Here is a 12,564-nt window from a genome sequence, read left to right on the forward strand (position 1 = left end):
GAACAGAAGATCACTTTAGCTTATCATTACTGATCCTTTTCAAGACACGAAACGAACTGAGGGCGAAACAAAGCCTCCTGCTAACCTTTTCTTCTTTCCGACCTATTCTAGTTTCTTTCTCATTCTTAGAGTTTAGATAACCTAAGGGTCAAATGGCACTTTTACAAAATGTCGATTTTCTTTCGATTAAGTGGTGATTGAAATGATTCATCCCTCTTATAGAATGCTTCTCCGATTACAGTTTATTTTTTTATCAGAAGCATCCGACCAAGTTTCCTATACTGTAGACCAAAAGTTTATTGGCCCAGCGCTAAGCGAGTGGGCCTTTCATTTGCAACGTTCTGTTCGTGTGTACGTGTGTCTGTCCGTCCGTTTTGGTAGAAACGGCGCTTAAAACCAGTACCACACTTTTTAATTTTGCCGTCTGGAGAGGGAAAAGCTTGCTAAAGTCGGATACTGGCTATAAAAGATATATTTTCTGATTCCGCGCTCCTTCTAAACAATTTTCTAAACAAAACAAGATGGCGGTCGAAGCGAGGAGGTTGATTCATACTTTCTTGAACATTTTCTTTGCTTTATGTAGTGGTCAAGAGACTTTCAAACCAAAGAAATTTTGTATTGATTTTTCTTTATAGACCTTTTTCAACATTCTGCCATATCTTATATAGTCTTTGCTCAAGTTTTCATAAAGTTTTTTGAGTGAAAATTCTACCTTAAAATCACTTTCATTTTTAGTTTCTTGTTTTCAAAAAGACTTTATTTTTAGGAAATAGCTATTAATGGCTTCTGATATAGAAATAAATAAACTGAAATGCAGCTGATGTGTAAAATTGAATAAGATTGGAACATTTTTCTTGATGCCACACAAGAAAACAGTCATTTCTGGATCTGTCGCTGTTAACAAAACAACGGTCAGTGACAATGGGACGTGGTACCATGAAGTCGGGTAACTTGCATCAGTGGAGGCAAACATGCATACCCTCAAATGAATGACCTGTCTGGTCATTAAAATACAAAGTTAAATCAAAACAAAAATGGTAGAATAGAGCTACGAGTGGAGCTGCGTAGTTCATTTGTTTTGAAATTTGAGTGCTATGCATGTTTGCCTCCACTGATGCAAAGTTACCCGACTTCACGGTATGATTTTCAAACTCAACACATAATTGTTTAAAGTAAACTGATTCTGGAATTTGGTAATGGACACTAAAATGGAGCTCATGTTTAAATTGGAACAAGATTGGAACTTTTTCCATGATGCTACGACGGGTGAAAATGGTTATTTCTGGATCTGTCTCGTTTGACGATTGGTGGCTTGATTTTTCAAACTCGATACAAAATTATTTCAAGTAAGCTGATTTTGAAATTATGTTAATGGAGACTAAAATGCAGCTTGTGTGTAAATTTTCAAGAACAAGATTGGGACTTTTTTCATGATTCTACGCATATTAAATAAATTTCTGGATCTGTCGCATTAAACGGTCGGTCGCTTGATTTTTCAAACTCTTTCACCGTTTAGTTTTTTAAAGATCATTTTTCTGGTTTACGGTCTGATCCAACTAACATGCCTACAGGGATATTTCTCCCTGCATGTGAGTGCACCTAATTGGTTAAAAAGCGCCCACTCACTATATTTCTGCGGTTTTTTTAGATATTTTTCTATGGGCGCGCATAATTTATGGAAATTTTCCACCTAGAACATTTTTATTCCAACCCCCCGCTTATTAAGTTTTGAGATTTTTTCCAACCTCCCTCCGCTTATTCCAAACCCCCTAGCTATTAGGTACCAGAGAGTATTCAACTGGTTGAACCTGCGCCTGTAGACCCGGTTGGTTAGGAGACCATTCAATAAAATTTCAAGCGTCTAACCAATGAGAAGTACCGCGGTGATTTTGAAAAGATTTTTCCTGTCCTCACTTTGATCCATGTCAACAGGGTCATACATTTGCTATTTCACACGCTCGTTTTCAACACGTTGCTTTTCGCTGGGCCTTCACGCCCAACGGGCTTCTTGTTTAAGCTTTGTATCGTGTCTATATTTGGGCGAAACAGTCTTTCATAAATTGATACCTTATTAAAGGCATAGTTGGTTTCAAATCCAAAATATTTATTTTTCAGAGCATCAAAAGCGGCTCAAAAAAATGTATGAATGAAATCATCGTCAAAACAAATTGCTTTTGTTATCTTTCTTAGTCATCTCTCTTTGTCTATATTGTAATCATTTTTTGAAATGTCCCAAAACAATTCGGATCGCCTACTCGCAAGAATGTATCGTGTGTCATTTATCTTCTCCTGCTTACCGTAAGCCGTAGAATTTCCTTATCAATAAGCAAAATATATTTACGGTAAAGGAAATTAAGCAAGGGTATTTAAAGTTAGCCCTCAAACAGTCATACTGTACTTAAAGATTGCGCCTCGTTAAGATCACTGTTCATAATCTCGAGTACACCGTTCAACACAGTATGACAATCTACACGAGCGCTTTTGAATTAATCTCAAAAATGTGTAGCATCCTATGAATGTGTTATTCCTTACTTTGATATGAAGCGCTAACTATTTTACAAGATCAGTTGTGATTCCTCGCTTAGCTTGCTGTGATTTCTCAGACGCGCATAGAGCGTCCATGTAATTGAGATCTATTTGAAAATATCGTTTAAGAAAAACATGTTTTTTTTTTTGTTGATCACGGAACAGGATCCATAAATGTTTATCCATTATCCTGAATAAATCACTTTAAGTGTTTTAGTAATATTGTCTTTTCCTTTCGGTGATGGGTTGACTTTTTGTAGACCAACATCAGAGATATAATGAGGTTCCATCGTGAGTCCGTAATGTTCTTAGTTTGTTATTCTTGTGAAAGGGAAAAAAGAACAATTTTTTGGCCTTATTAGGACAATTAGGACAAGAGGAAATAAGAAATCTAAGAACACTGCGGCATTTTCCGCTGCGCTGGCTCTTGAAAGCTTAAAAAACAAATTTCAGCAAATTTTACTAACAGGAAGGTATCATTGCGGGGGAGGGTCACTGAGAAAGAGGTTGAATGTGTAGTAAAACTCGTTCCATTAAAACGCTGGTATTGCTCTTCAAAAAAGTTCTTATTATGCTTAAGGTTGATCAGGACATGACAATAGTCAAACCACAAGGATGACTTCCCAGAATGGCCACTTGTGAGAACTAAAGAATGCTTTTCCAGAACTCGCAACGAGGTTTTCCGTTAGCATTGGGAAGTAATGACTTTTTTCCGCTACGTGGTTCCGATTATGTTCCGGTCAAAAGTGGACAGAAGATACATTACGTCATTCACTAACGGATCATACTCCTTAAACTACCTATGGTCTGCGAATCCGACTACAGTATTGCGTCATCTTTTTACATATCTTTTTTATCATTTTTCCAATCAACTATTTTGTATTTTGATTTTGAGGTGTTTGCAAAATTACTCAGCGAGAATTCTCTTTCACGAGAAATGACATTCCTCTGTTCTTTTAAAGTGTGTAAAATTTGATATATTGATATGATATTTAGTTGCTATGGAAATATGTAATTTACCGAACCAACTTTGATTTTTCTCATCCTTGATAGCGTGAGATGAAATCTTTTTGTTTCCTTTCCACTTTTAATTTCTGTTTTCACATTTCATTCTCAAACAAGAGGGAATGTACGCTTATCTGTTTTTAGAGCTTTTCATTTTACTAAAGTTTTCAATATTTTTAGGGACATTGGAATCTTAACAAATTTAAAAATTTTATACAATGCTATTGAACTTTCCATTATTGAAAAAACATTTTCTTGCTTTATTTTTCTAGGGTTTTCTAGCTTGCAGGTGCCTTGTATACTTACTGCACACTTGAGAAACACACGTTTTTTTTATTAGAACATTTAAATAATTTTAAGCCTTTGGATGTTCGTAACTTTTTGAGTGTCAAGCCTAAAAATGTTCTTAACATGTTCTTATTTTCCCCATTTTTTTATGTATTTTTGTCCATTTTTATAAGAAATTGGCTATCTTAGAGTCCACCAAGCCTTAAAATGTTGTTAACTTGTTCTTAACATTTCGGCCATTGAAGCGTTATGTTCTTATATAGTTTGTTCTCATAAAAAACGTGTAAAGCAATTTTGATAAAATATTAACGAAGTCTTGAAAAAGTGGGTTGGGTGCCTAACAAATGAATGACGTATAATTGAAATTTTCCCATATCGAATAATGTTTTTTTTACATAATATTAAAAATTATAATATAATCAATCTTTAATTTCCTTATTGCCAAATTCTTTTTCTGATTTTTCTCTTTTCTTCTTCACCAGCCAGAAATATCTGAAAAATAAATAGTATGAAAATATATCGAAAACGGCAAGTTGTTAAAAACAATACACGGATTTCGAATAAGATTTTTGCATAGCATTTGCTTTGATCCCATGTAATTTGCACGAAAGAAAATAAACAAAACAGAAAGTGGCCGTGCGACAAGCAATTTTAGCTCATTTTTCCATTTTGGCAAATTGTATGGGTCACTATAACTGACAGCCAAAACATATACATGATAAGGCAATAACCTTTTCGACCATAGCCGCCAATTGCCGCGCGGGCATTTTTTTGTCCGCTTTATCCCACTAAGACCGTCCCAGTCCTATAGAGTCCTAGACAATAGAAAAATGTGTCAAAAAAAAAATAAGGATCGGATCGAGTTTAAGGGGATGATTAAATAATTAAGTGGCACGCGCCTGACCGCACGACTACGGTCGAAAAGGTGTATACGAAACGCGTGTTATATTATATTTATGTTTTATTTATAAAAACCACGATTTCGGATAGCGATTTTCTAGCCCACTCAAATTTTCTACAAATCTCATCGAAATCCTTTTTCATTACTTAATGGATCAGTAAGCTCTTAAGAAAACTTTCAATGTTATCAAAATGTACAATCTTAAACTGAAAGGAAAATCAAATGAGAGATCTATGTAAGCAAGCTGTCATCCTGTCACGCATTTAAAGCAATTTTATTTCATCAAAGCCCTATAAATGAAAGAACGAAATAGACCACAAAACATGAAATGATCTTAATACCAACATTGCTGCTTTGTTATTGTAACAGGCAAGTTAAATTTCAAAGATTTAAACTATGCAATTAATTTCCTTCCTTTAGTACACCCCTAGACTAGCAAACGTCTGTCTTTCTTTAGACACAGGAACGCGCGGGGAATAGTGCTTATAAAGATTTCTTATGAAATAGAAATTGCCGTGGGGGAGTGGTTTGGGAAGACTATTGCTTGTATTCAGCGAGCGTAGTGAGCCCATTGCAAGTGTAAGCGAAATACAAAGACGTGGTTTACTAGTCTAGTACACCCCTTTCTCAGTGCCCCGTTGGAACTTTTTCGCTCAGTGTGAATGAAAACTTATTCTTCTATTGCTTCTAGCTCAAAAAACGCTAATGTAAATGGGGATAGTTTTGAAGTGCAAAATTATCATTTAACAAAACGTATTTTACAGTAAGGTTAAAAACTTCAGGTCATTTTTGCCAATTTCTCTAGTGATCGGGTCTGTGACACGGTGATTTTAGTGATCTTTCTTCAGCAATAAAATATATTGAGACAAGGATGTTTCAATGTAAAGAATACGCATGAAAAAGATTTTTAATTTAAGCGACATATAGGCTACTTACATCAATAAGGGTGTGGCCATTATGATTAATGGTGACGTCAGCACAAAAAACCAACGAACTTTTCCATGTTGCAAAAGTTTGGTGTATAATGTCAAAAATATTGTTTTTGTGATGGACGTCAGAATAGTTACCATGATTGAAAGTAAACAAAGGATGGAACCTAAAGTTATAGATAGGATAGTGTAAACCACTTTGACCACGACTACAATATAGCCATATAGCCCAGCGTTTTAGTTTTAGCTCCACTAACATCCCATCTAACAACTACTTGCAAGTCATAGATAGGATAATGTAAAGAAGGTCATGTTTAAACACTTAAAGCTCAAGACTACAATGCAGTAATGTAAGGTATAGTACTTTAGGAAGAATGTTCTTTTATTTTTGACACGTTTTATCAACTTTGACGCGACTGAAACCTAGTGCTTCAGGAGTAGCTCAAATAAACTTCCCTTATAACAACCAGGGATGAAAGTTATTTGAATAACTCGGGATAACATTCTGAGCAACCCGAATCAACTTACTCACCTTGCTCCGCTTCGTTTACAGATGACGAAATGAAGGAACGAAGAATCGGTGAATACCATCCTTCGAAAAATCTCAATCCTCCAACTATAAGAAAAATATGCAAAATATATCAAATATAGGCTCAAAATACCTATAAAGAGATTGACAAGATTGGTATGGTGATTTTCAAATTCACAGCCATTCCCTCACAGAGATCAGTCTTCTGATAGTATTCGGTAAAAGGTACTGTAAGTTGCTCTTTGGAACGCGATTTTAAGATTTTATCAAGTTTTTTTATGAGAGTAGATTCTATCTAAGGTATACTTTTACAAATGAATTTCATTTTTCAGAAATTTAAAATTCGGTCTTGGTGCAAATATCCAAAAGGGGGGAGACAAAGCTAGTAAATTTATACTTACAAAGAAAAACCATCAATGTAGTTTCAATGACCACCATTGAAGATCGATCAATAATTGTGACAAAAATTGAAACTAAACAAAGTGTCAAACTGGAAAGGTATTTGGCCAATAGTTTGGTACTAAACAAAAGTCCAGTAACAGATAAAGTTATTTTCATGCCATGCAAGTAACTCAATAAATTTGGTGGCATACAAAATGGCTGACCAAGCAAAAATAAAGCACCACCACTATCAAAGGCGTGAGTCGTTTCAGATAACATAATAAAAACAGCAAACAACAAGTATAGTTCTTTTCGAGTCTTTCGCTGTTTGGTGAATACTGTAATCAAATGTAGCGGTTGTTTGAGAATCTCTTTTGCCGGTAGCCGATCTTTCTCACACATTTTGTAGGATTCCTTCAAGAAGCACACAGTGTATACCATAGGAGTGATTTGTAAAGCTAGACTAAGCATTATTGGGAATTGGAACCCAGTATTTTGAATGAGGGGTCCACTAGTGTACGAACTGATCATAGCACCTAATAGTTCAACGCACTGTAGTGTTGCTAAAAAACAGAAGAATGTATCTTTAGTTAGTCAGAATCGCAGAATTCTCATAACCACAATGTCGGCAATTTAGCGTTAATTAAACTACTCACTGGACGGATTCTTATTATATTATTCGATAATAAGCGATAAAGTGTCTATTAACCTTGAGAGCACTCGAGGTTTTTTCGTTGGTGATTTTTATTGGTGCTGTAGAACAAAACAAAATAATTTTCTACTGATTCTTAAAGCATACTTAACCCAACCAACACAAATTTACCTAGTTTCCAAGCCAGCGATTTCGTTTCCTTGCAAATATCAACAACATAAGCCATAGCTGCGATTCGAATTCCCAACTCTCCTCCACTTATAGAACGCATTAGCGTCACCAAATAAAACACCCATATCGGCCAATCCATATGAATGACTGCTAGATGCATAATTTGAGTCAAAATCATTCCGATTAATCCGATTTTTATGATGGGTTTGCGTCCTACTCGATCGGATATTGGTCCGAGAAACAAACACGCCAGGATTGTTGGAACCATTCCGAAGTAGATGTCGATGATTTGAAAACTTGACATGTCACTTTGAACCTGAGATAATGAAACAAAGTCTTAAAATATTAATGATTATTTGGGAATATTAGTTGCATTTCAGTATATAGATCACCCTCGTGAGCCATGGCCGTTAAACGAATCTGCGACATAACGAGGCCAGTGCTGTAAAATCGGAGGGATCGTTTACTCAACGCGTCCATCAGAATTATCAATAGCGTAAGGGGGTCAGGTAAGGCCTGGGGTCGAAGGTGGTAAAAAAGGAATTATGTACTGTTCAATAAGTATAGGCGCAATGGTATAGATGAATACAGGTTCAAGTTTTTGTCAGGATAACCAAAGAAGTTTCTGGCCTTGCCTACTTGAATTCTTTGAGCCAAACACAAACACAGCCCTTAATTCACTTTTTATGATTCTGATAGAGCTCGCAAAAGATCACGTCTATCAGTAAAATTAAAAAATGGAACCAGTTCGGAGGTCCGGTATGTGCATACCTACTCTGTACCAGAGTGTATTTTACGTTTATCGTTTCGTAGTACATACTATGTGCATTGTCTATGTGATAAAAGATTCCCGTACGGAAACCTCTGCGATGAAATATGATTTATAAATAGCAAACTTATCACGTCGTCTCCATAGATTTATAAAGCCCGAAGGGCTAGATGTCGGGCTTTAAGCCATCGCAGGCAAAAAAAAAGTGAATATCGGAAAGAATAGTGTTGTTATTTTTTTCGAAAACCCGCAAAGCTTCTAATTGGTCATCGCTGAAATTCTATTGTAATGTCACGTGACTTAGGTAGGATTTCTACCTAACCACGGCACACTTTTCAGCAAAAGCTTTATATCTAGCCCTTCGGGCTTTATATATCTATGGTCGTCTCCCCTCTCTGACCGGTTTAAAAAATCTCAAGTCAGAAAAGACAATAATGACAACTTACCATTGTCTGTTGTTTGCTTTGGGTGGTATTCAAATGTTTGGCACACGTCTGTTTATGATTCCGAAAATCGAATTGAAAATTTCTTCTTTCCGAGAAATAAAAGTACTTGTAGTAGTGGCATGCTGAGCCACTTATATGACTCCCTAAACTCGCAAAGAACAACACGAGCTCTGGAAGGTGTCCGAAACTCTCATAAAGCGATGTTTGGCGAAGATTTTCATTTTTATTTTGTAATCCTTTCAATTTTCTCATTTCTTTCATATCCAGTAGTAATTTCAGTTTCATTCAAAATTCTATCATTTCTGATAAGCTTGTCAGGATCTCATTTGAAAGTTGCTTATTAAAAAAATCCACTTTTATTGCATTTGTATTTGCAAGCAGCAGGAACAGATGTAAATTTTATTATTCATATATACCGAATGTGAGTTTGTTCACTTCTCTATTAAAAAAAAAGCGAAAAAAATTGTACATTGTATAAAATCAAAACTAAATTGCCGCTATAATTACCTCTAAAATTGGGTTTATTGCCTTTAAACAGACAATTGTCACTCAGCAATGCTTTTCGAATTTCGAGAATATTTTCAAAACGAAACCTGAGTATATTATACTAGCCGGTACCCGGCGTCGCACGCCGGTTAAGCTGTAGCTGAACGCACTAAAAGTCCTTTGAATGTTGAAGCTGGCTTAAAAAAACGATCAAATGAATAAAAAGATATCTTCAAAGCTTGACTCTAACCCTCCCCGGAGATTTTTTTCTCGCTTCGCTCGCATCAAATACGCCGTCCAGTTCTCGACAATTTGAGAAAATGTCATGGTAAAGAGGAGTGAAATGTAGAAATGACAATTCTTTAGGAAAAAGCGGGAAGGCCACAAAGAATAGTGCAACTTTGTTTTTATCAGATTTAAAAAGATAAATAAGTCAATTCTAAATTGCTTTTTTAAACCCTTGTCACCTTGTCATAACTTTTCGAATTTAAACATGTAAAATGACGTACACAGTTTTTAACAGTATCAACCACTTGAATGTTTTTATATGAGGAAAGAGATGGACTAATTTCTTCTCTTGCTTTTTATCGCCCTTTGAATGCTGTTATTGTTCGACAAACTTTTTAATTTTCATGTTTTGGTTTACATTTGAAATGTTCTTTTCTATAAAAGAAACTTGTTTTGTTTTGAAAAGTATTCGAATGTCATTAATAAATACGATCGTTAAATACATTTCAAACAAAAGAAAAGAGAAAAACAGGATCGGCCAAAGCTGGGCAGAAATTAAAATTACTAAATGTAGATGGGCCTTAAATTTCAAAACAAAGGCTGAATAAAGTCTAAACCAGGCTCTATCCGATCTGTCAATCAAAACAAACTTATCGAGAACAAAACATTGCTTGCGAAATCTTTTGCAAATGGCGCGAATCCAATAGAACAAATTTGTGGAGCAAGAGACCAAAAGTCATAATTCTAAAACACAAACAAAGCGAAAACGAAAGTGGTGACACACAGACACACAAAGCACCGCTATTAATATATAGATGACTCAAATTTATCACGGAAAATTTGTTTGTAAAGTTTTTCTAAATATTGGGAAATATTGTCTTGTATCTTTTGCGGCTCTTGTTGTGTGCTCCACATGCTGATAAATAACGAGATTGCTCACGGGAATTTCTAACCCGCGCGAGCAAACCCGCACCTGTCAATCATTTTTTAGACCTGTCAATCATTTTTATCTGCTTTTCTTTTCACTTGTGGTTTCGAAAAAAAGTGTTTGTAAGATAATAAAAGAAGGCGAAAATCGTTTTTTATGCATTTTTTTAGTTCAAAGTTTTGGAATACTGGATTTTAAGAGAAGGGAAAGTCATAACTCTTGACTCTCCACCCACTAACCAACCTGATCCATTTTGAAATACTGTACTTGAGTCAAACTGCACTGAGGTGACACTACTTATAAAATTTTTGTTTCTTAAAAATATAACGGGAATTTCCAAAAATATAAATAAGAGCTCATAAAACCAGAAAAAGGTTGGTCAATGCTGACAAGAGAACACACACTTCAACGCACCGTATAGGATTCGAACTCTCAAAAATGACATTCACACATCTGACAGCTCAACGCCTTATCCACTCGGCCACTCCAGATGTTATTTTCATCGAATAATGATTAAGAATACTATCTCTTTATTTGCCATGACCTGTATAATCTATATTATAATACGCTTAAATCGGAACTCTCCCATTCTCGCATAAGGCTTTTTCGCTAGCGATTTTTAAATACACGGCAATTTTTTTCGCGCCTTTTTGATTGTATATTCAATTCTATTCGCCAAGTGCACTTCCATTCAAGAGAGCACATTTCTCCTTGATGGAGAAACACAACTGACTGTGCAATAGCACTATCAGCATAATTTATAGTTTTTAAAAAAAAAGTTTATGTCGGTTATGAAATAATTTTGATTCACATGGGAATACGTCGAAGATAAAATTTGAGTTTTCAAAAAGACATCATATTTATGATTACCCTTGAGATTAATAAAGCTCCGATGACATTTCCCTTCTATTTGATACTCTGATAAAAACATTTCAATTTAATGGACTTGACAATATGAGAAAAGTTGATGACTTATTCCCAATTCAATTATGAAATTTTTTAATCAATGTTTGCTATTTTTTGTTCTATTGAGATAGCAAAATGAAAACGCTTTTACTTACGCATTGAGTTTAATTGTTAAATAATTGTTGACTCTGTTAAGAGGTATTGAAAAAAGGCACTCTTTATATTCCACCGTAAAGCACTGTGGTCTTTGGAGTGATCGGTGTTGCCAAGTACCTCTAATACTGAATTTGAATTTCTATTTGTTTTTTATCTTCATCCTTGCGTGAGGAAAATAATAGTCTTTCCTCTCCCAAAAACCCAAAAAAAAGCACGTTTAAAGTATGATTTCTCGCGAGAAATTTTTTACTCAATTTTCACCAATATTTGCATGAGCATTATTTTTAGCGAGTCAAGAACATTATTGTTTGAAGGTTTTCAACAAAAGAAATTATGACAAATTTATACAATTTAATAAGGAGAAGAAAAATCAAAATTCAACTAAAAATACTTTCACCATATTTTTTAATGTGCATTAATTTTAGTGTCCCCTTAAAAATTTTAAACATCAATTTTTACGAAAAAGGCCTAAATTTAAGAACATTTCTTCTCGCAAAATAAGTACATTTGTATACAAATCCCTACAAGTTTCTGAAAAATAGAAAAGCGAGCGAAGCGAGCGTATTAAAAGGAGTAAGAAGTCGTCTCGGACGACGCCGGGACGGCTAGTTTTATTTAACTTCTTAAACAAATGATTTTAGATCATTTCCAACATGCGGGAGCCGATCACCCATCGAGATTTTCAGGGGATTTTCAGGACTCTTTAGTCTTTAGTGGGACTGCAGCAAACGGGTTGTAAACCCTGCTAGTGCCTTTAAAATTAGAACTTCGATCTGGGGGGGTTAGGACACTCTCCAATCTCCTTGAATTCTCAAAAGAATGAAGAGAGGAGCTTTTTCTAGCATACAGTACCCATATACAGCAGACAGGATTCACAGAGCGTACACGCGCGGGTGATTAAACACGATCGCGCGGAATGCGGGTCAAAAAATTCCCGTGAGCAATCTCGTTATTTATCAAAAAGTGTGCACCGTGCCATGCGTCATCTTGTTTTTTTTTCTTGTTTTGCGTGATCACGTGATTTAATGTTTTGAGTAAAAATGACATAATATTTTCAAAATGGTGCTTTCGTCCTCAAAATTAATTAAAATAAATTTTGACGGGGGTTTAAAAAAAATATTATTGTATCTAAAAAAGCTAACGTAACATTCTTAAGTAAACGATTTAAATCAAATACTATATTTTCAATTAAATAAATTTATTAGCATCTTTTGAATTAAGATATAGTATATTTTGATTAATTTATCACATAATATCATTTCC

At 35.0% G+C, this 12,564-nt stretch overlaps 1 protein-coding gene across 1 annotated transcript; it reads right to left on the minus strand.

The window, feature by feature from the left end:
* Positions 1–4,194: 4,194 nt before the first annotated feature.
* LOC136810206 (proton-coupled folate transporter-like) lies at positions 4,195–8,954 on the minus strand. Its single transcript, XM_067066776.1, has 6 exons — positions 8,598–8,954; positions 7,383–7,698; positions 6,580–7,122; positions 6,182–6,265; positions 5,657–5,816; positions 4,195–4,311 (listed from the first exon to the last, which is right to left on the minus strand). The coding sequence occupies exons 1-6, from the start codon at positions 8,880–8,882 to the stop codon at positions 4,239–4,241; spliced, it is 1,461 nt and encodes a 486-aa protein (XP_066922877.1). The 5' UTR covers positions 8,883–8,954; the 3' UTR covers positions 4,195–4,238.
* Between the last annotated feature and the right edge of the window lie 3,610 nt (positions 8,955–12,564).

Source organism: Clytia hemisphaerica, unplaced genomic scaffold (assembly GCF_902728285.1).
Source record: "Clytia hemisphaerica strain Z4C2 unplaced genomic scaffold, Clytia hemisphaerica genome assembly, whole genome shotgun sequence".
In the NCBI taxonomy this organism is placed as follows: Eukaryota; Metazoa; Cnidaria; class Hydrozoa; order Leptothecata; family Clytiidae; genus Clytia; species Clytia hemisphaerica.